The sequence below is a fragment of the Patella vulgata genome, chromosome 5, assembly GCF_932274485.2.
Source record: "Patella vulgata chromosome 5, xgPatVulg1.2, whole genome shotgun sequence".
NCBI classification, from domain to species: domain Eukaryota; kingdom Metazoa; phylum Mollusca; class Gastropoda; family Patellidae; genus Patella; species Patella vulgata.
This window is the reverse complement of record NC_065883.2, coordinates 72,313,585-72,337,445: the sequence shown is the minus strand read 5'-3', so window position 1 is coordinate 72,337,445 and position 23,861 is coordinate 72,313,585. Positions and strand designations below refer to the sequence as shown.

The window sequence follows — 23,861 nt, the reverse complement described above, 5'->3', positions numbered from 1 at the left end:
TGGGTAATCCACTAGAAACATCAATGCTGATTGGTTAATCAAATATATGACGTCATAGGGTGAAAAAACGCTTGTATGACCTCTGACCCGACCCCCCCCCCCCCCAAAAACAACTAGTTAGATCTTCATGTAGTAGAGGCCATCGAAAGTATTAAAACGAAACGAAATATAAATTTGTGTTTTAATCAGACTGATTGTGTACAATTTAAATGCATAAAGAATAGGATAGAAAAAACAAGCCAAGTAGGCTTATATTAATTTGCTTCCCTCTGGTTTGGGTGTATAAAATATGTACAATTTCAAGTAATTATAGACAAAGTATTTGAGCTACGGTAAATATATTATAACCCAAGTGCCATTCACATGCAAATTTTTTTCTAATACAACCATTTGGGAGAATAAAGATGAATTTACTGAAACAAGAGTATTAATAATGGGTGGGATGAGGCACATTGTGAGAAGTATGTGTGGGATAGACTGAGAATTCTGATCTGTTTAATGTTTGCAGCATGGTTATTTTCTATTCTTCTTGCGGTGGGTTGGATGGCCGAATGGTTAGCGTGTGCATGCTGTATCATAAGGTCTATCATTGAGTCAACTGGCATGGCTTCGATTTCCTGGTTGTACGTGACAAGTAGTAGGGTCGCCTGTCCAACCTCATGTTTTTTCTCCGGGTCCCCCGGTTTCCTACCATTACTAAATACCCCTACGTGCAAGCTAATTATTGAAATAAATTGAACCATATGTTAGTCCCAAAATGACCTAGTTTGTGTCGACTGGACTGGACTCTCTCTCTCTGTCTCTCTCTCTCTGTGGATGTTAAACCCAATTTATTTTATTACTTCTGATTGTGTTTATTTCAGGACTGGGCAGTACCTGGTGATCTAAAGAATTTAGATATAAAATGGCATATTCCATCTGATGAAGAAATGAAAGTAGCGGAAGAATTTCTACAAGAATTTCTCCTACCAGAAATAAACATGATGAAAACCTTTTCTAGTCAATCAACCATAGACAGGTAATCTCATTACCAAATGTGGTATCATTACCAAATGTGGTATCATTACCAAATATAATATCATTACCAAATATGGTAACATTACCAAATATAATATCATTACCAAATATAATATCATTACCAAATATAATATTACCAAATATGGTATCATTACCAAATATAATATCATTACCAAATATAATATCATTACCAAATATGGTATCATTACCAAATATGGTATCATAACCAAATAATATAATATTACCAAATATGGTATCATTACCAAATATGGCATCATTACCAAATATGGTATCATTACCAAATATTATCTATACTAAAATATTTGTGACTGTCGTTTGTCTGTTTGTCTGAAATTTGGGGTATAGGGTAGCCCGGACCGGGGAGTAAAATAGGCTAGGTGGCCTTAGTCTACCACACCCGGTTTCGGGGTTATGACCCCCGAGCGAAGCCAGGAATTCTTCTAGTGATATATAAAATTCAGGATAAAGTTTGCTCAACTTTTGAGTTTAAACTGTTTTTAACTGCTGATTCCAATCATGGATGTTTTGGCTTGGATTCCATCGCCGAGGCCCGTCAAAATATTTGACCCAAGTACTGGCTTGTTTATGTCATCTGTAGAGAATGCCAGATATTGTGAAATTTTCAATTCATCATATCTTTGTGTATACTGAACAGAATTTAACCATTTTAGAACTGATATTCCTATTAGAGATTCAACTGTCACAATATTGTAGTTTGAAAGGGATTGTATAGAGAGAGAGAGAGAGAGAGAGAGAGAGAGAGAGAGAGAGAGAGAAATGGGGTTTAATGTCCACTCGACACAAACAAGGTTATTTCGGGACTAACATGGTTAAAATTTATATTAATAATTAGCTTGTGCGTAGGGGTCTTTAGCAGTGGGAGGAAACCAGAGCAGAGGACCAGCAGAAAACCCACGAGGGTGGACAGGCAACCCTAGTCCTTGTCACGTACAACTGGGGAATTGAAACCATGCCAGTTGACTGAATGACAGACCTTCTGATCCAACGCGCACGCTTTAACCATTTGGCCACCCAACCCCCCGGAAGTCGGTTCTATAGCGCTAAAATCACACATAGAGCCTTTATGTAAGTTGTTATATTTTTTGTATATTTATTTTATAGAGAAACGTTAGTAAGAAGATTAAATATAGTGATAGAATGTATACAAGGTACAGGTTGTGTTTTACCTGTATGGCCAGGTGAACCTGTTACACTGTAAGTACCTGAATTATTCATAATCATTTAAATTACATTACTGTTCTGCTCCGACTGGGCTAATGAAGACGGGCATACAGCAACCATACAGAGTGCTATGGGGATAATTTTGCCATGGCAGCGGCACTATGGCCTACTCTTATATCGAATTCCATCTGCCAAGGGATCTTTTACGTGCATATCATTGTGTACACGACATGACGGCCTACTCTTACTTTGAATTCCAACTGTCAAGGGTTCTTTTATGTGCACGCCAATGTGTACACAGGACCTTGGCATTTTCATCTCATCCTGGGAGCCACGGTGGCTATGTGGTTAAGATGCTGGCTCACTAGCCTGGAGGTCGGGTGTTCGATCCCTGCATTGGTCGAGAAAAGTTCATCAGGATTTTCCGACATGGTTTCCCCTTGTCAGTGGTGCAGAACGGAGGGCCTGAGAAGGACAGCTGTCTAGTCCTTCAGATGATACGAAAAACCAAGGTCCCATGTACACATTGGAATGCACGTAAAAGATCACTTGGCAGTTGGAATTCGATATAAGAGTAGGTGATGGTGCCGCTGCCAGGGCAAAATTTCCCTCATAGCACACTGTATGGCGTATGCCCGTCTTCATTAGCCCAGTATAGGAGCAGAACAGTAGGATGTTAAACTCCATTTCATTTCATTTCATTTCATTTCATCCCATCCGAACAACTAGACATTGCTCTTGTCACCCCTAACAAATGCAAACCAGGATTTGAGCTAAATTGATGGTGGCATGGCAATCAGTTATAGATTTTTTCCAATTCTATTTATACTTTCACAATTTAAGTGCCAATCTTAATTGAGATAAAATATTAAATAAATCATCTTTTTTCTTTGTTTTAGAATTGAAACAAATGTATCATTAAAAAGATTTTCAAGTTGTAATTCAAATAAAAATAAGGGTAAGATTTTTTATTTATACTATTAAAAAATTCTGGACAAAAAGTACGTTGTCGCAGACATTGTCAGACACAAATCATCATACAACAGAGGGATTGTATGGGGCCTGATATATCCTTAATTTGTGTCCAGTATTGCTATTGAAACAAATCAATGGAACTTGACATGCTATGAACTGTGCAAGAATAATGAAAGACTGCAAAGCGAAACGAAAGTTGGATATAAATATTTTTTGTCATTCAATGTTCACCTATGTGAGACTGAGAGGGGTGTTGGGTGGCGGATCATAAGGTCTGTCTTCAAGTCGAGTGGTGTGGTTTCGATTCTCTTCTTGTACGTGACAAGGATTAAGGCCATCTGCCTAATAGCATGGTTATTCTCTGGGTCCCCCAATTTCCTCCTACAGCAAAAGACCCATACACAAAGAAAATGATTGAAATAAAATTGAACCATGTGTAAGTTGAGAAATGACCTAGTTTGTGTCGAGTGGAGCCTGACAAGGACAGCTGTCTAGTCCTTCGGATGAGACGAAAAACCGAGGTCCCGTGTAAACATTGGAATGCACATAAAAGATCCCTTGGCAGTTGGAATTCGATATAAGAGTAGGCGATAGTGCCGCTGCCCGGGCAAAATTTCCCTCATAGCACACTGTATGGCGTATGCCCGTCTTCATTAGCCCAGTATAGGAGCAGAACAGTAGGACGTTAAACCCCATTTCATTTCATTTCATTGTGTCGAGTGGAAGTTAAATCTCTCTCTCTCTCTCTCTCTCTCTCTCTCTGTGACCTCTGACTTGACCTCCAACAGATCTATACAGAGTGTATTCAAAAAAAAAATGTATACCTGTATTTTAATAGATTGATTATTGTAAGTTTGTATGTGTTTCAGATATATCATTAAATGGAGAAAATACTAGAAGATTAATAGCCAATGCTGCTAGACATTTATTACGTAAGTACACACATTCAAAGTCTTAAACTTCATTCATTTATCCTGTGTGGCTACGTGAAAAGGAGTAGGGTTCAACCGCATGGGTTTTCTCCAGGTCTTCCGGTTTCCTCCTACTCTCTCTCTCTCTCTCTCTCTCTCTCTCTCTCAAATTACCTAAGTAATGTGATGACATGACATTAAACTCTAATTGTATTTTTGTAGATGAATTGATGCAATGTAGAGAAGATGATACAAAGAGTTTGTTTAAAGTCATCAGAGTAAGTACAATTTCACTGGATCTACTTGATATGAAACCTAGGGGATACTTGATTGAACGTTTCGGAATTGAATTCTCTTAATTCCAAAAATAGTGACGATCGAATGAAAAGTGGGATATCGAGCTACATTGCATGTGCTGACTGCATAAGACAATATGTCAATACTGGTTGTGATTAATTATGTCATAATTCTACTCACACCACCTCTGTTGTGGGGACTGATAGAACTGTGAAAGGACTGAATTCTGTATCACTCGATTGCAATTCTGTCAATTTGGAACATACCAGACTGACAATCAAACATCCCCAAAGTGTTATATTCAGATCCTTTTTGGGGTTTACACTGTCACATATGGATAAAAAGAAAGAAAAAAACAACCATTCTCCATGTTGGTAGTCAAATTTCTATCTTTATTACTCAAAAGGCAGATCTACTATGTAAGGGAGACAACTTATATTCACTTTTGTATAAGGGTTCAGACCACAATGATATTAACTACACCAGAAATAAATCCTTATTTATTTCACGACACATGAGATTTTTATATATTAATTCTTGAAATTGTTGCTTCTGTCTCGTAGCATTGACTAATGATAATAATAAACTTGTGACAATGGAATTAGATATTGATTTATTGATGGAAAGAGATTTGAATATATTGATTTATTAAAAACTTTGATTTGAACAGATCTATGAATTAGTGATGATGTATTATGGAGCCGCTAAAAATGATTTTGATGGGCGATGGAAAAGTTTTCACTTAGTGAAATCTGCCTTAGAAGATAAGGTGAGTTTAGTTTAAACAATATTTTATTCAACAAGCTGAATTGGATTGAACAACAGGCAAAGACCTATGTAAGTTCTCTCCAAACATATAAAACAGTTAAATCTTATGTTTACAATACAATGGTGGACATATGTACAGGCAGTGAGTTACAAACATATATACATTACTTGGAGTGTTAGATAAAGTGAGTGTTCATATTGATTAAGAAATGGGAAACCCCAGTGGTTCAGTGAGTATGACGCTAGTTCTCCGCAGAGGTGGGAACTCAAGTCCCGTGACTCAGACTCGGCAGTCATGATGACTCGCAACTTGAAAGAGCTTTGGGACCATAACTCTAACTTACCTTATTCGCCATGAAATGCTGACTCATTTGATGAACTGGCAACTTGAACGGGACTCGGGCTTTGTGTAGACTTGGGACTCAACTTGAATCCGTACTAAAGTCAGTGACTTGACTCGGACTAAAGGTGCAGCGACTTTTGACTCGACTGAGACTCGAGGTCCCGCAGCTTGTTCCCTCCTCAGGATTTTATAGGATGTTTTCCCCTTGTCAGTGGTGCAGGATGGAGCTCTAAGCCAATGAAATTTTTATGAATAGTACCCCTGGTATGTATGAAAGACAGTGGTGCAGGACCGAGGGCCTGGCAAGGGACAACGTATAGTCGTTCGGATGGAACAAAAATTGGTCCAGGCAAAATTTCCCTCATAGCACACTGTATGGCATATGCCTAGCCCAGTTGGAGCAGAACTGTAAGACGTTAAACCCCATTTCATTTCATGTGAGAAAGATTCAATAATCTTTTAATAATTTTGTGGAGAATTGGTTTGTTATATCGTAAATAAAATGATTTATGATTGTGATTTCAGCTAAGAGGTAAAAAACGACATATAAGACCGTTATTAATAGATAGAGTTCAACTACAACATGAGGTAAGTTTAATAGATTACTTATTATCCCCCCATTGAAATGGGTTCGTTTTTCTGTAATTTGAACGTGCAAGTGTCATTGATTTATTTGGGGATTAAGGCAAGGGACATCATCCTCATTAGTTTAAAGTACAGTAATTATGATTTGTATAATTTAATGGAAAAAATATTCATTAATATAAATTATAGGTTGTATGAATTTGGAACTTTTTGCTTAATATTTGTGATCATTGATCGTTTTGCCTAATTGATGCTAATTGTAAAAAAGAATAAATTAAGCAATTTTAGGATGTTAAAATAGAGCTTGTTGATTTTATTACCATACTAAACATATGCTCTCTGCCTACAATTAACTCTGCTTTAGAAGAAACACTAACCTAGTTCCCCAACATTTTAATTCCTAAATCGACAATTTTAATCAAAAACACAAAGTATACTTCGAATATTCTTTGAGTATTTATTCTGCTTCCATTTAATAAAATGAAAAAGCTTTATTTAGTCTTTAAGTGTATGACAGATGTGAAATAGGATAGAACTGCATTTCAAAATAGTATTCTAATTTTTGGATGTGGCAGCCATTTAGGACAGAGATCTATTTTCAAAGAAGATAGTTCTTTGTTGGCAGACTGTTCTATTACATTATATTTTGATATTTTCTATCATGGGTAAAATTTTATTTTTCCATCTTTTAGTTGAGAATTCTGCATTCTTCACCAAAGGTTTTTACGTCACTTCATCAGGATATGTTTTTAGATTTGATGGATCTGTCCGTCAGTCATTATAGTGAGGTAAGTTACAACAAATACCACCAGAACTATCGACTGGGAACTAACTATGAAATCATTGCAACCATCTTGGAATTGTGATGTCATATCAAAAATAGAAGTCTGTAAATTGATGCGCAATTGTCCAAGGAACAAGCATGCCAATTCTCGTGTCGATCGTAGTGATCATACACAATTTGACAGAGCCTTAGGCCTTTTCAAATAGCTTCACCTGAAATATTCCATAAGTACATGGTAACTAGGGACAACCTGTCTCCATGCTTTACACGGTGAAGAGCAAGACTCGTTCTTAGTCACTTACGTTTCCGTTGTCTCTGATAGTCCCCATTAATAAGTCTCTTACACATATCACAATAACACACCCTCAAGAACAACAACAACAGGATGAGTTGTGCTTGGGAACCAATCCTCTGAATTCTACACAAGAAGTGTTTATTTCCTAATTCAATTCTGGAGATTGGGTGACTGAATGGTTAACACGTGCGTGCTATATCACACGGTCTGTCATTGAGTCAACTGGCACGGTTTCGATTCCCCCGGACTTGTATGTGACAAGGAGTATGGTCGCCCGTCCAACCTTGTGGGTTTTCTCCGGGTGCTCCGATTTCCTCCCACCTCTGAAGACCCCTATGCACAAGTGAATTATTGAAATAAAATTGAACCATGTGTTTGTCCCGAAATGGCCTAGTTTGTGTCAAGTGGATGTTAAACCCCATTTCTCTCTCTCTTCCCCCCCTAATTCAATTCAAATATTAATAAAAGAAAATTGTATTTTTTACAAATACATGAATAGGAGAAATTAGATAGAACTATTGGTATTTATTAATGTTGTTTGTCGATAAACCTAGTGGTATTTATCTTTTTTGTTGAAAGAAATATTTGTATTTATTAATGTTTTTTGTTGATAGAACTATTGGTATTTTATGTTGATATTTGATAGGAATATTTATTGGTGTTTTTTGTCGTTATTTTTTTCAGGTTAGAAAGAAATCACAGTCTTGTCTTCATACATCGTTTAATCATTTCTCGTATTCTTATCGCTGTATTTTACCTCAAATATTACATCATCTTAGAGATACAAACGTACCAGAACATGCATTTAAGGTGAGTCTTTTAATTCTTGAATTCTCTCTCTCTCTCATTACAACTTTAATGAGATGGCTGGTCGATTCGTCGATCATAATGTCAGTCATTTAGTCAATTGTCGTGGTTTTGATCCCTGCGTTGGCCTAGCAAGGGACAACATATAGTTGTTTGGATGGGATGAAAAACCGAGGTCCTGTGTACACATTTGCATGCACGTAAAGATCCCTTGGTAGTTCGAATTCGATATAAGAGTAGGCCTTAGCACCACTGTTCAAGCAAAATTTCCTTCTTAGCACACTGTATGGCGTATGCCCGCCTCCATTATTGAACTTAAATTGTTAGTCCCAAAATGTCCTAGTCTGTATCGAGTGAACGTCTAAACCTCTCTCTCTCTCTCTCTCTCTGTTAATATTAACTTTTAACTTGATACAAGAGAATAAATTAACAATGTCATTTATATTTTTCCAGGGAACTCTGTACACCATATTAAATACAAGTAAACAACAATGTTTAGCTACAAAGAGAAGTTGGGAAGTTTTAGCCGATTTATGGCCGGCATTGATACAAGCTCAATATTCAGAAAAACCTTCTGTTTTAAAGATTATTGATGATATTGTTCTCAAAGTCATGAAAAATCTGGATTCTTTAGCCATAGATATTCTGGTGAGTCTAATAAAAGGTTCAGTAGATTCTGACTTATAATTCTTGATTTTTTTGTATGGGAGGATAGGTGGGGCTGGGGGGAGGGCACGGTGGCTCAGTGGCTAATACACTGGCTCGCTAACATGGAGGTAGTGTGTTTGATCCCTTCATTGGCTGAGAAAGATCATCGGGATTTTCCGACTTGGTTTCACCTTGTCAGTGATGCAGGACGGAGGGCCTGGCAAGGACAGCTGTCTAGTCGTTCGGATTGGTGTGCTTGTAAAATGTCCAGTGGCTTTTGGAATTTGATATAAGAGTAGACCATAGTGCCACTGCCCCGGTAAAATTCCCCTCATAACACAGTTGGAATTCAAGGTCAGAGAAGGCCATCATGCCACTGTCTGGGCAAAATTACCTCCATAGCACACTGTATGGTGTATGCCCGTCTTCATTAGCCCCCCGTCCATCGGAGCAGATCTGTAGGATGTTAAACCCCATTTTTGTCCAACATGTGCTCCTGATCATAAGTTTTGCTAAGAAACGGTTTGTATGTGACAAGGAGTAAGCGCGGCCACCTAACCTGGGCTTCTCATGGTCCTTCATTGTCCTCCCACATTGCCTGTGCATGCAATCAAAATGTTGAAATAAAAATGTACCTTTTGTTAGTCACAAAATGACCTAATTTACCAACTGAACATCACATGTGTGTGATGCATCTTAAGAACATAGGTTGATTAAACAACAAATTCATGAAGGAGCCAAATAGATAGAAATGAAATGTTTAAAGTCATTGTTAGTGTTTCTCTAATTCTGGATGATTAATTAATGGTAGATTATTGTATTCCACAGCAATCTGATTAAAATACACATCTATATTTCGTTTCGTTTTTTTTTTTTTTTTTTAATACTTCCGATGGCCTCTACTACATGAAGATCGGACCAGTTGTAGTGGGAGATCGCGTCAGAGGTCGTATAAGCGACTATTGACCCTATGACGTCAGACATTGAGTAATCAATCAGCGTTGACATTTCTAGTGGTTTACCCACAGTTCCGTGCACCGCAGCCAAGAACTCGCCATAACAGACCGTTTCAATAGCTAATCCATCACTTCAATCAGAATGCCAAAAATATAACAACTCTTCCAGATTCTAATGTAGTAAAGACAAGTAAAATGAAATTTTGAACTATAAAAAAACGAAACGAAATAGGATCTGTGTTTTGATCAGATTAATTCCATAGGTTACTGAACAAGAAATTTTTAGAAGAATCATGATAAAGAATATTGATATGTATAAAAGTCATCATGGATGTAATTATGCCCGATTAATTAATGTTAAAATATTGTTATTTTTTTACAAGGTAACTGACGGTTGCTTAAAGAGTGCCAAACAACTTTTATCATCATCCAATCCTGCTCCGTCACACCAACCTGGTGATGTTAATCTATTAAAACAAGGACAAGAAGATGAACTGACAAGAAATAAAACAGCTTTAACGTAAGTCAGTTAATCAAAACATAGATTTTCTCCACGGTGGCTAAGTGGGTAAGACGCTAGTTCGCTGGAATGGAGGTCGTGTGTTCGATCCCTGCATTGGTCGAGAAAGTTCATCCAGATTTTCCGGCATTGCCCCCCCCCTCCGCCCCTGTCAGTGATGCAGGACAGAGGGCCTGACAAGGACAGCTGTTAGTCATTCTGATGGGATGAAAAACTGAGGTCCCTTGTACACATTGGTGTGCATGTAAAAGATCCCTTGACAATTGGAATACGATATAAGAATAGGCCATAGTGCCGCCGTCCAGGCAAAATTTCCCTCATAGCACACTGTATGGCGTATGCCCGTCTTCATTAGCCCAGTTCGGAGCAGAACAGTAGGACGTTAAACCCCATTTCATTTCATTTCCTATTTATAGACATATACCTCAGTACCACCCCTTTCAAAACAGAATATAGGTAATTACACTACATGTACTTGGGAGCGGGGGGGGGGGGGGAACTATTGATGAGTACTATGCTTTGGATCATAAGGTTTGTCATTGAGTTAACTGGCATTGTTTCACCCAAAAACTTGTAGAGTCACCTGTCTAACCTTGTGGGTTTTCTATGTGTTCTCCAGTTTCCTGCGATTGCTAAAGACCCCTACGCACCAGTGAATGATTGAAATAAAATTGAACCATGTGTTAGTCCAGAAATGACCTAGTTTGTGTCTAGTGGACCTTAAACCCTATTCGTCTCTCATTAGCCTGAATGGAGCAAAAAAATTCTATCTACCATCTATTAGTTCCAAAATGACCTTGTTTGGCTCGAGTAGACATGAAACCTCTTTTCTTCGCCTCTCTCTGAGGAATGACTTACATTTTAACCATTCTTATGACATATTTGAAATCAGTCATGTGGGTAACAACTTTCTCATTGTTATTGGTATAGTAGTAATATATGTTTATAGACAGAATATTATTTTTTTTTATATTACATAATATATTATATAGTTATTTATGTTTTATATTACAGAATATATCTGGGATTAATAGAAAAACTTGTTGATATTGTTGATAGCGGTAAATTGTAAGTATTTTTATATCTTTATATTTATTTTAAATTGATAATAAAAATAATAATAATGATATTTGTATCGCGCAACTATTCAATCCACTAGGGAATCGACACATTGATGTGTAATATCACAAATAGAATAATTGGGAACATATTTATGTATTGTACAAGGATATGAACCAAGCAGCAGTAATCGCTGCAATGTAATTGGAACAAGTTTGTAGAACATAGAAGTTACTTCTATTCTAATGTTTGTGGCGAGCCACGGTGGCTAAGTGAGTAAGACGCTGGCTCACTAGCCTGGAGGTCTGGTATTCGATCCCTGCATTGGCTGAGAAAGTTCATCAAGATTTTCCGGCTTGGTTCCCCCTTGTCAGTGATGCAGGACAACTGTCTAGTCGTTCGGATGGAATGAAAATCTGAGGTACACATTGGCATGCACGTAAAAGATCCCTTGACAGTTGGAATTCGATATAAGAGTAGGCTGTAGTGCCACTGTCCGGGCAACATTTCCCTCATAGCACACTGTATGGCGTATGCCCATCTTATTAGTCCAGTTCTGAGTAGAACAGTAGGATGTTAAACCCCATTTCATTTCATTTCTATTGTAATGTATTTTATATATTTTTAGATCATGGAAGTTACTTCTATTCTAATGTTATTTTATTTTTATACAATGTGTAGTTACTTCTATTGTATTTTATATATTTTATAGAACATGGAAGTTTAGTGAGATAGGAATGGAGTGTATACAGTTATTATTGAGATATGACGTACAGGCTCCACCTAAAGTTGTACAATTAATAACAAAACAATTACTCAATGATTCGCTCTATGTTAGAAAGGTATGTTGAATCAATTACTCAATAATTCCCTTCATGTTAGAAAGGTATGTTGTATCAATTACTCAATGATTCCCTCTATGTTAGAAAGGTATGTTGAATCAATTACTCAATGATTCACTCTATGTTAGAAAGGTATGTTGAATCAATTACTCAATGATTCCCTCAATGTTAGAAAGGTATGTTGAATCAATTACTCAATGATTCTCTCTCTATGTTAGAAAGGTAAGTGGAATCTCACAATAACAGCATGGATTTTCATACTTTCTTTTTTTGATAAAAGAGATTTGAAATTTTCGGCCAGGAACTGGACCTGAAGCACTACTCATTCTTGTTCTTTATCTCCTTCTTGGTGCAACGCTCATTCTAATACTATTGATATCAAACTTAACATGTTTGTTGATTGTACAATTGTTGATTGTATTCGATTAATGCTATGATTACTGTTGTTATCCCTCGCCAAACAAAGTTAAGGGATATTGAAATGAAATTTGTTCACTCATCCTTCCAATTTCCCACCTTTCACATAAATTTGTGCTAAAAGGGACCATCTTAAGAGTATTTCTGATCATCAACCTATAGCAATATGATCCCCATTCTTTGAAACAATAACTTCACATCTTATAACTTTTGTTGAAATTTTTTTTATTTTAGGTGGCCATGTCTGGTGTTTCTGCTTTATTAAAACAACAAAAACGTAAACACAAGATGATACCTGTTGATCCGTATAAACGATCAAATACTACAGCGCCACCTGACAATAAGTTTGATCCTGGAGATAGGGCAGATAACTCCTGGCATCAATATGATGCATCACATCCAGTTGATTCAGAAGAGAAATGGAATAATGCAGCATTTGTGGAGAAAACACATTGGGGTTTCAACTGTTGGCCAAAGTAGGTTTTACTGTCAGGGTGTGTGGTTCTTTGAGTGGTCATACTAAACTCACGCTGTCTGTCTACAATTAGCTCCACTTGAGAACAGACACTAAGCTAGTTGACCGACATTTTAAGTCAAAATCAAAAATACAAAATATACTTCGAGAATTGTGTTATGGATTTATTCTATTTCCATTTAATAAAATTGAAAAAGTTTATTTAGTCTTTGCGTGTATGAAAGATGTGAAACAGAGTCGAACCGCATTATGAAAAAAGTATACAAATTTTTAGATTTGGCGGTCGTTTAGGGCAGAGATCTATTCTCGAAGTATGAAGTAGATGGATCTCTGTGTGCAGAATGTTGAGTGGTAAGAGCTCTATACTGGAATAGGGAGTCACTCTGGAGCTTCCGTGTTCGATCCCTCTGTTGACCAAGGAGAAAGTTTATCAGGATTTTCTGGCGTGGTTCTCCCTCATCAGTGGTGCAGGACAAAGGGTCTGGCAAGGGACAACGTATAGTCGGTCAGATAGGACGAAAAACCTAGATCCTGTGAACAAAAGGGCGTGCATGTAAAAGCACCCTTTTAAGTTGGAATTCGATACAAGAGTAGGCTGTAGCGCCACTGCCAAGGCAAAATTTTCCTCATAGTCGGAGCAGAAAAGTAGTACATTAGGCCCCATTTTATTTTAATAGCCCTGTTGATGCTAAAAACACATTAAACAACATCTTTTTGATTTCTATAGACGTTAATTACTACAGGACAGGAATTTATTAATAAATAGATTATTCTCTTCCAGATATCCAACTTAAAGATACATTATGCAAGAGCTAAATCTGCCTATTGCAGGTCTTTGTTTAGGCCTTTAAAGTAATCTAAATTATTAATGAGACATTAATTAACTTATCCAGGCCATAATCAACTCTCGATGACATCAGATTTCTCCGATATTAAATAGATTAGAAAGGTTCAGCCATATTTTGATTTAATTTAAAAATGGAGGAGCGAGACTTAGCTTCGAACAACCAGTACGGTGGTTGAAATTATTGCACACGTCTTGCCAAACCTTCAAAGGCTAATATCTTCGCTCGCAATAGAGTAATTTGAATGAAATTTTCAAATTATTCAGTTTAGATTATCTATTTTCGAACTATTATAGCAAGAATGGCTAGTTCTTTATCTAAATCTTACATAATGTATCTTTAAAATTATCACTTATTCTTAATACATTCCTAATTGTCCTTTATGTTTTTTTTATACAGAAAAATGATGATCCATGCTCCTGCCCCGGAACAACCAGAATTAAATCGTGATCGTAAAGTTCTGTCAGAAGCTGAGGCAGTAATATACGATAATTTCCAGAATCCAGCATTTATTGATAAATTAATCTCCTTTCTATCTCTAGAAGAACAAAAGGGTCGTGATAAATTCCGAACAAAATATCTCGCTTTATTTAAGGTATGGTATATATTTTCTTATTACCGAGAAGGGAGACGCGGTGGCTCAGTGGTGGGCCTGGAATTTTTAGCACATCAACTACCGTGGTTTTGATTCCTTGGTTGTACGTGACAAGGAGTAGGTTCACCTGTCCAACCTTTATGGGTTTTCCCCATGTTCTCCGGTTTCCTCCCAATGCTAAAGATCCCTATGCATAAGCAAATTATTGAAATAAAACTGAACCATATGTTAGTCCCGAAATGATCTAGTTTGTGTCGAGTGGATGTTGAACCCCATTTCTCTCTCTCTCTCTTTTCATCTCGAAGGACACACACGTAGAAATGTTATGATACAAATAATTGGGCTTTTCGCGACTGTGACATAAATATGTCTCACGTTGGATAATATTTAAACCAATTTAAATCAAAATGGATTCACACTTAAATACTTTCGCAATGTAGATGGCTATACAATAAGATTTAGTCCCGAAGGGTCCCCACCTTCTTTATTTATACATGGTTAACCAATCAAAACGAGAGAGATGAAATTGAGTATATGGTTCATCAATAGCTTTAATAAAATTGATAACGAGCATTTTTCGGCTCAAATTAAGCAGACTAATGCGTAAATTATTTGCTTGTGTTTTATGAAAAGATGATTGTTCAAGTAATTGATGAGTGTCATCTATTTATTTTTGAATTCTGATTAAAACATAGATCCTATTACGTTTCATTTTTTTTATAGTTCAAAATTTTATTTTACGTCTCTTGTTAAATAACCCGCTTTCTAGGTAATGTGAGGGATTAACCAATCAATTGGTCTGTTGAGTTGAATTCTTATTGTGTGGGTAAACCTTCGCAGCTATAGAAAACAAAACAAAGCAAAAGTTGTCTTTCTGAATACCCACTAGGAACACCGATGCTGATTGGTTAACCATATGGTTAATGTCATAAGGTCAAAAGTCACTCATATGACCCCTGACACGACCTCCCACTACAATCATTCAGTTCTTCATGCAGTGAAGGCCATCGAAAGTATAAAAAAACGAAGTGAAATATAGATGTGTATTTTAGTCAGACTGTTTATTTTGTGAATAATTTGGGGAACAACTCTCACACTTGGATTGTAATTCTCAAAATAATGTCCATAAAACAGTTAAAACCTGTCTGTTTAAACATACATTATGCAAGAGCTAAATCTGCTTATTGCAGGTATTTCTTTAGGAATGAAATGTTTTATAAATTATTAATTAGACATTAATTAACAAAACAAGATGATAATCAACTCTCGATGACATCGGATACTCAAGATTTTAACTAGATTAGGACGGTTCGCTATTTAAATTTTAATTTAAAAATGGGAAAGCGAGGCTAAGTCTCGAATATACCAGCGCCCTGGTTACCACTATGCACACATCTTGTCAAATCTACAAACAGTGATAACTTGGCTCAGAATGAAGTAATTTGAATGAAATTTTCAATATTTTCATTTGGTATTATCTATTTTTGAGCTATTATAGTAAGAATGGTCAGCTCTTTATCTAAATCTTACAGAATGTATCTTTAATATTATTGTGCTTTTATTATTTCAGGGTTTATTTCGTAATTATGGTATAGTAATGTTAGATATATTTAAAGCTCATATAGAGAGATTAGTAATGGATACTAGTCATGATAAACAAGACTGTAGTCAGAGATGTGGTATGGAAATATTAGGTGGTGCAATACGTGGTGCTAAACACTGGTCTTATACACATGTAAGTTTCATTTATTTATGGACTTTACAGAGCCTCAGTGACTCAGTGACTGAGAAACTGGCTTGCTTAATTGAGGTCCGAGGCTCGATCCCAGTGTTGATCCAAAAAGTTTCCTCGGATTTTCAGCGTGATTTTACTATGTCAGTGTTGCCAAATAGATGGTCTGGTAAGGACATTGTCCTGTCGTTCGGATGGGCCAAAAAACTGAGGTCTCGCGACAGTTGGAATTCAGTATAAGAGTAGGTCAGAGGGCCTAAGAAGGACAGCTGTCTAGTCTATCGTATGGGAAGAAAAACTAAGGTCCTGTGTGTACAAACCCTTGACAGTTGGAATTCGATATAAGAGCAGACCGTCGCGCTGCTGTTAGGCAACATTTCCCTCATAGCACATCGTATGACATATCATGCCTGTCTTTATTAGTCCAGTCGGTGTAGAACAGGATGTTAAACACCATTTCATTTCATTTATTTCTTTACCAGTTGAGGCATAGTGGTCTATTACATGCACTGTATAAGTCATGGATTCAGTCCCATGCTTGAATGTGATTAGAAGTAGGGTTGTCCACCTAACATCATAGGTTTTCATCATATATACCTGTTTCCTCCCTCTTCTAAACGCCACTGCTCGTTGGAGAATTGCTGTACTTTAGCCCCCAAAATGACCTGCGTAAAAGGTCAGAGTGCTCGTGCTGTTAAAACACTGCCTCAATTGAGTTCTTGTTAAACAAAGCAAAGTGTTTAAGGAGGACTCATTTTATGAATTAGAATGTGTATTTTGTTTTAAATGTAGGAGATATGTATTTAAATGTAGTAGATATATATAATTAAATGTATGCAGGGGCGAATCCAGGAATTTTTGCAGGAGGGGGTTTGCCAGGTTCCTGTTAAGGAAATCTGTCATCATCGTCTCTAAATTACATAGGCATACATACAAATTGAATTTTTTAAAGAGAGAAATCATTTTTGTAATGATGTAGGAACACATTGTGATTGTATTTCATTGATGCAAGGCATTCAATTTTTTTATGTATTTTATCCCCCTCTGGATCCGCCCCTGGTATGAGATATATATATATATATATATATAAAATATATATATATATATATTTAGAACATTGCTTGTTGTATTTTATACAGGTTAAAGAATTATGGGACTGGGCAGCACCATTATTACAGAAGACGTTCCCTAACTTTAGTATAGAAACTGTAGATGATTGGGGCACATTCTATAGTTCAATATCAGTAAGTAAACAGTATGTTTAATATCAGTAACTAAATAAACTGATTAATATCAGTAACTAAATACTTTATTTAATATCACCAACAAACTCTTAGTTAATATCAGTAAGTAAAGTATTTATTCAATATCACCAACAAATGTTTTTAATATCAGTAAATAAGCAATCTCGTCAACTTGTGTTTTAATCTCAAAACTAATATACAAAACTTATAACAAAATTTGTTAGCTATGTGATCTTCCCAAATTAATAGGGGGGTTGGATGGCCGAATGGTTAGCATGTGCACGTTCCGTTGTATCATAAGGTCTGTCATTGAGTCAACTGGCGTAGTTTCGATTCCCCAGTTGTACGTGACAAGGAGTAGGGTCGCCTGTTCAACCTTGTGGGATTTCTCTGGGTCCTCTGGTTTCCCGGTCCTTCCGTGTTCGATCCCTTGACTCAATGACATACCTTGTGATTCCACCCAAACCCCCAAGAGTCTAGTAAAATTAGGGTGCAAAGCCACTTACCAAGTTCAGATATGATCTTCATGATTTATATGTACACGGTTCTCAAGACTGGACATGGCTACAGTCAAAAAAAAAAAAAATATAAAATAAATCTATTTCCTCAAAATGTACGCAATAGAATATAAAATGATTTAAAACAAATCTTTTAATAAAAATAAATCGTTTAAACTTAATAATAACGATACTTTTCAACTGTTTTTTTTTTTCAGGAAAGCAGAGATCCACGTAAATTATTTCAACTTTATGAACTTTTATTACAAAATCCCTTCAGTGGAGAAGGGGGTGCATTCGGGGATTCAAGGTAAAATCCATATTTGAGATTCATTTTGAGTGAGTGATTGAGGTCCACTGGACACAAACTAGTTCATTTTGGGACTAACATATGGTTCAATTTTACTTCAATAATTCGCTTGGGCATAGCGTTTTTTAGCAGTGGGAATAAACCAGAGGACCCGGAGAAAACCCACCAGGTTGAACAGGCGACCCTACTCCTTGTCACGTATGGCTGTCAGAGAAGTTTTAACTAGTGTAAGATAACAAACATAACCATATGTTAGTCCCAAATGATTTCAGTATTTTTAACTAGTGTAAGATAACAAACATAACCATATGTTAGTCTCAGTATTTTTTTAATTGTTATTTCAGTCGTTTATTGATCATATTAAGTGGCTTAATTCAACAAGAATGGAGAGTACCTCAATTATTACAGAAGTTACTAAAAATAGTAACACCACATTTAGCTCATCAGTATAAAAATGTCAGGGATCAACTAGGAAGGTAAGAATACATTTTTATACATCATCGATAAAGAGCTGACAGTTCTTGCTATAATATACTATTCAAAAAAAGTAGGGGATATTTGATTTTTAAGTGTTATTAAAGTCACCTAATGAAACTGACGAAGAAACAAATGACAAAATGAAATGAAGTTCACATTCATCGATTTATTCCAAATGATCGTTAGACTAAGTAAGGCACAGACTGCCCATTATAAGGGTAAAATGATACCCGGGGTCAAACAGCAAAGTTACCACAGCATCACAACCAAGTCAGTAACGGGTAAATCCTCCTCTGTTTGCCAAACAAGCATTGATCCGACGTGGCATACTCCTAATGAGACGTCTAAGGTCATTTTGGTCCAGATTGTCCCATTCCTGTTGCAACGCAGCAGCAAGTTCTTGGACATTGGCAGGACGTTGTTGACGTTGACGTAACCTCTGTCCAAGCATGTCCCAGACATGCTCGATGGGGGAGAGGTCGGGACTCAGTGCTGGCTAAGGTAATGTGGTGATGTTCTGTTGTTGGAGGTAACCTGTAACGATCCTGGCCCTGTGACATCTTGCGTTGTCATCCTGGAAGATGAAACGGCGGCCATGACGTCGTGCGAACGGCACAACATGGACTGCCAAGATGTTGTCCCGGTAGTACTGGCCTGTAACACGCCCTGCAACAACATGTAAAGCCGTTCTTCCAGCAACAGTGATGCCTCCCCACACCATAACAGAACCACCCCCAAATCGATCATGTCTGATGACGTTAACGTCTTGGAAGCGCTCGTTTCGACGACGCCACACCCTCCTACGTCTGTCCAAAAAATCAACAGTGAACCTTGACTCCTCTGAAAACATCACATTGCTCCAGCGTCGATTATCCCAGTGTTGACGATCCCTACACCAACGACGTCTTGCCTGAATGTGATGATCTCTCAAACAAGGGATCACGCGAGGACGTCGGGCGCGAAGGTGACCCCTATGCAGTCGATTCCGAATCGTCTGGCCACTCACTCTCACACCAGTGTCTGTTTGAAGACGAGCGCTGATCTGATTTGCTGTGATGACACGATTTCTCAAGGCCAAGGTACGGATAAATCGATCCTGGGCTTGAGTTGTCGCCCTTGGTCGACCTGAGCGTGGTCTGTCCTGTACACATTGTGTATCACGGTATCTGGACCATAGCCTGCTTATGACAGACTGAGAAACATTCATCGTCCGCGCCACAACCGCCTGTGTTGTGCCGATCTGTAGCATGCCAACGGCACGTAACCTTTCATTTTGGGTAAGCCGACGCATATCAAAATTTGTTTTCTGGTCACTAAAACAATTAAACTGATGTTTCCACCCTGGAATTCAATGCCACAATGACTGTAACATTCAAAGTCAGAGTCGTGCAAATCTTGGGTTGGACCCCCATGATTATCCCAAGCATCACCTGCATTCCATGCGGTAGCTATTGGTGCGTTTGGGCGTCACATGTAACTGGAAATGTTTCTTTTGTTAGGTTCTATAGTGACTTTTTTCTTAGTCATTTGCATATTTTAGTATTATGCCCCCAAAATCAAATATCCCCTACTTTTTTTGAATAGTATAGTTAAAAAATAGATAATGAAAAGAGTATGTGCTGAAAATTTCAGTCAAATTGATTCACTCTGAACCAAGATATTAATGATTCAGTTTTAGGCTAGGCTATTTCGTTTCGTTTTTTTATTCTTTAGATGGCCTACACTACATGAACATCTGACAAGTTGTACTCGAAGGTCGTGTCAGGGGTCGTACAAGCGAATTTGAATTATTGACGTCAGACATTGATTAATCAATCAGCGTTGATGTTTCTAGTGGTTTCCCCACAGTTCTGTGCATGGCACACCAAGAAGTCACGGTAACAGATGGTTTCATTGGCTAATCCCTCGCATCATCCAGAATGCCTGTTATATAACAACTGTTCCAGATAAATAAAACAAAATTTTGAACTATAAAAAAACGAAACGAAATAGGATCTGTGTTTTATTCAGATTTGGATCTATTTTTAGAAGACTGAGGTAACAGAAAATACATGAAACTTGAATCCAAATACAATTGAAGTCTGGATCTATTTGTAAAAGACTAATATTTTTGTTGATATTTGTATATTTCAGTTTACTGGCTAATATATTTCTGTATGATTATAAAATATATCCTAAATCTGTTATCCGATCACCTCAAATATCTGACTTCATGACACTAGTTTTACCACAGTTAGAGAAGCTTAAAGTTGAAGCAATTACACCTAACTCAGGTTTGTAGACAGTTCTTAAAGGGGGGGAGGGGAATCCCCGGTTGTACGTGACAAGGAGTAGGGTCGCCTTTCCAAACTCGTAGGTTTTCTCAGAGTCCTCTGATTCCCTCCCACTGCTAAAGACCCCTATGCGCAAGCGAATTATTGAAATAAAATTAAACCATATGTTAGTCCCGATATGACCTAGTTTGTATCGAGTGGACGTTAAACCATCTCTGTCTCTTAAAGGGGCATTATGGTAGATTAACTAAAGAGTTGACAGTTCTTCACTATAATAGTTAAAAAAGGGATAATGTAAATAGAATATGCTGAAAATTTCAGTCATATTGGTCCTCTCTGAACCGATATATTAACTTTTGAATTTTAGGCTAAATTCGATCATCATTACTAAAGTCGATACGATAAAAAACAAAGTCTTGATTATCCATTTTAACGTTTGATTATCCTCCACAAAATGTATTCCAATCCATTAAATATTGCAGGCTAGCGATTGCATTGAGAGTTGATTATGGTCTGGATAAGTTAATTAATGTCTAATTGATAATTTAGATAACATTTCAAACCCAAAGAAAGACCTGCAGTAGGCAGATTTAGCTCTTACAAAATGAATGTTTAAGTATGAGATAAGGGGATCGTCGGAACCGTGGTTACTTGTGGGTGGGGAGCGCTAGTCCTAACCCCAATAATTTGCATATCTGTGTGCAATAGTTTTAAAAAAGTTAACCCAAGGACAAGCCCCCGGACCTCATTTTCGCACGCAACGCTTATAAATAACCCTATAAGTTGTTTTGACAAGAGGGGTCGTACACATTTTGATAATAAAACTTTCTTCAATGGAATTACTAATTTATCAATAATTGCTTCCATTTTTATTTGGATATTTTCTTAGTTATTTTCTGATTTAAGGTAAAAGTTTGTTTTTCTGTATTTGTTTATTTGGTACATTTAGGAATAATTTCTTGTTATTTTAGAAGACACAGAAGTAAAGATGGAAGTAGATAATGTCGACTCTACAGAAGAAGAAAGAAAACATGCTATAAGACTATGTAAAACAGGTACATTTTAAAACATATCCAGAACCTAACAATTGAATTTTCGAATCCCCGGTTGTACGTGACAAGGAGTAGGGTCGCCTGTCCAACCTCGTGGGTTTTCTCTGGGTCTTCCGGTTTCCTCCCACAGCTAAAGACCCCTACGCGCAAGCGAATTATGTAAATAAAATTAAACCATATGTTAGTCCCGAAATGACCTAGTTTGTGTTGAGTGGACGTTAAACCCCATTTCTCTCTCTCTCTTTAAAACATATCCAAAACCTAAGAATTGAATATAAAAGCACTCAAAATGTAGTATTGATGCTATTTTGTTTACAAATGTTGTGTATTTACGAATTTTTAAAGATACATTATGGCAGATTAAATAAAGAGCTGGCAGTTCTCACTATAATAGTTAAAAACTAGACAATGTAAAGAGAATTTGCTGAAAATTTCAGTCAAATTGATCCACTATGAACCGAGAATTAAGCGATTGAAATTTTTGGCATAGCCTCGATCATCATTACTAAAGTCTGTACGGTAAAAAACATAGTCTCGATCATCCATTTCATGATTAAATTATGAATGGAAGTCGAGCAGCAAATGGGATCATAATCCAGTAAATATCACAGGCTAGTGATGATATCGAGAGTTGATTATGGTCTGGATAGGTTAATTAATGTCTAATTGATAATTTAAATAACATTTCAGGCCTAAAGAAAGACCTGCAATTGGCAGATTTAATTCTTGCATAATGTATGTTTAATTTTTTTCAGTGTTGAAATTTTTAGTGAGTAGTAATGGTAGAGCCTTTACCACATCATCTAAAGAAGTTTTACCACTATTACCTATAGTAAGTTCTTCATTTAAAAACTCCAACCTGGTGGGTTTCTTTCCGGGTCCTCCGGTTTCCTCCCACTGCTAAAGACCCCTACGTGCAAGCCAATTATTGAAATAAAATTGAACAATGTGTTAGTCCCGAAATGAACTAGTTTGTTAAACCCCATTTCTCTCTCTCTCTCTCATTTAAAAACATGACAAGGTCACCTGTCTAACCTCGTGGGTTTGCTCCAGGTCCTCTGGTTTCCTTCCACAGCTAAAGAACCTAGGCGAAAATTGAATCATTTGTTAGTCCCAAAATGACCTAGTTTGTGTCAAGTGGACGTTAAATTTTTTCTTAAGGATGCAATATGTAAGATTTAGATAAAGAACTGGCAGTTCTCGCTATAATAGTTCAAGAATAGATAATTCAAAATTTAAATATTGAAAATTTCATTCAAATTACTTTATTCTTGGCCAAGTTATCACTGTTTGAAAATGTAGCGCTGAACACTTATCATTTATTATCATAGCATCGTTACTTGACAACTGAGATATGTTTCAATTATCCATTTTATCAAGAATTTTTTAAAATCTTGCGGGTGTTCAAATCCATTTAAGTCTCCACCATCCAGACTTAACAATTAGTGATATCATACACAAGTGGATGCAATCTAGATCATAAGGTCTCTTGTACTGAAAACCAGGAAGAATGCAGTCCGGATCATCAGGTCTCTTGTACTGCAAAAACAGGAAGACTGCAGTCAGGGTATTTAGAACCTTTGTACTGGAAAAACAGGAAGAATGCAGTCTGGGTCATCATGACTCTTGCACTGGAAAAACCGGAAGAATGTATTCAGGATCATCAGGTCTCTTGCACTGGAAAAACAGGAAGAATTTTACTCCAACTTGATAACAATACATAAAAGAAGATGGTCCCAAGGTAGAATTATTAATATTGATTTGTTTATATTTTTAGATTTGTGCTTTAGATTGTGAATCAAAAGATGATGATCTGAAAGTTTTGCGACAAAAAGCTTTTTATTGTTTGTCTCATGCTTTAATAGAAATAGACGATATACCAGTTGTCATAGCAACCATGAAAGAGGTAAATATTTATATTTCGCTACAGACTT

At 36.8% G+C, this 23,861-nt stretch overlaps 1 protein-coding gene across 1 annotated transcript in view; it reads left to right on the top strand.

Annotated features, from left to right (window-relative positions):
• The first annotated feature begins 12,220 nt into the window (after nucleotides 1–12,220).
• Nucleotides 12,221–23,861, top strand: part of LOC126822479 (proteasome activator complex subunit 4A) — a 34,488-nt gene continuing 22,847 nt past the window's right edge. Inside the window, exons 1-11 of the mRNA XM_050551402.2 lie at nucleotides 12,221–12,232; nucleotides 12,662–12,903; nucleotides 14,147–14,342; nucleotides 15,913–16,077; nucleotides 17,214–17,318; nucleotides 18,034–18,125; nucleotides 18,470–18,601; nucleotides 20,736–20,875; nucleotides 21,847–21,930; nucleotides 22,683–22,759; nucleotides 23,705–23,833. Coding sequence (XP_050407359.1) covers nucleotides 12,668–12,903; nucleotides 14,147–14,342; nucleotides 15,913–16,077; nucleotides 17,214–17,318; nucleotides 18,034–18,125; nucleotides 18,470–18,601; nucleotides 20,736–20,875; nucleotides 21,847–21,930; nucleotides 22,683–22,759; nucleotides 23,705–23,833 — 1,356 coding nt within the window. The 5' untranslated portion in view covers nucleotides 12,221–12,232; nucleotides 12,662–12,667. The remainder of the gene's footprint in view (nucleotides 12,233–12,661; nucleotides 12,904–14,146; nucleotides 14,343–15,912; nucleotides 16,078–17,213; nucleotides 17,319–18,033; nucleotides 18,126–18,469; nucleotides 18,602–20,735; nucleotides 20,876–21,846; nucleotides 21,931–22,682; nucleotides 22,760–23,704; nucleotides 23,834–23,861) is intronic.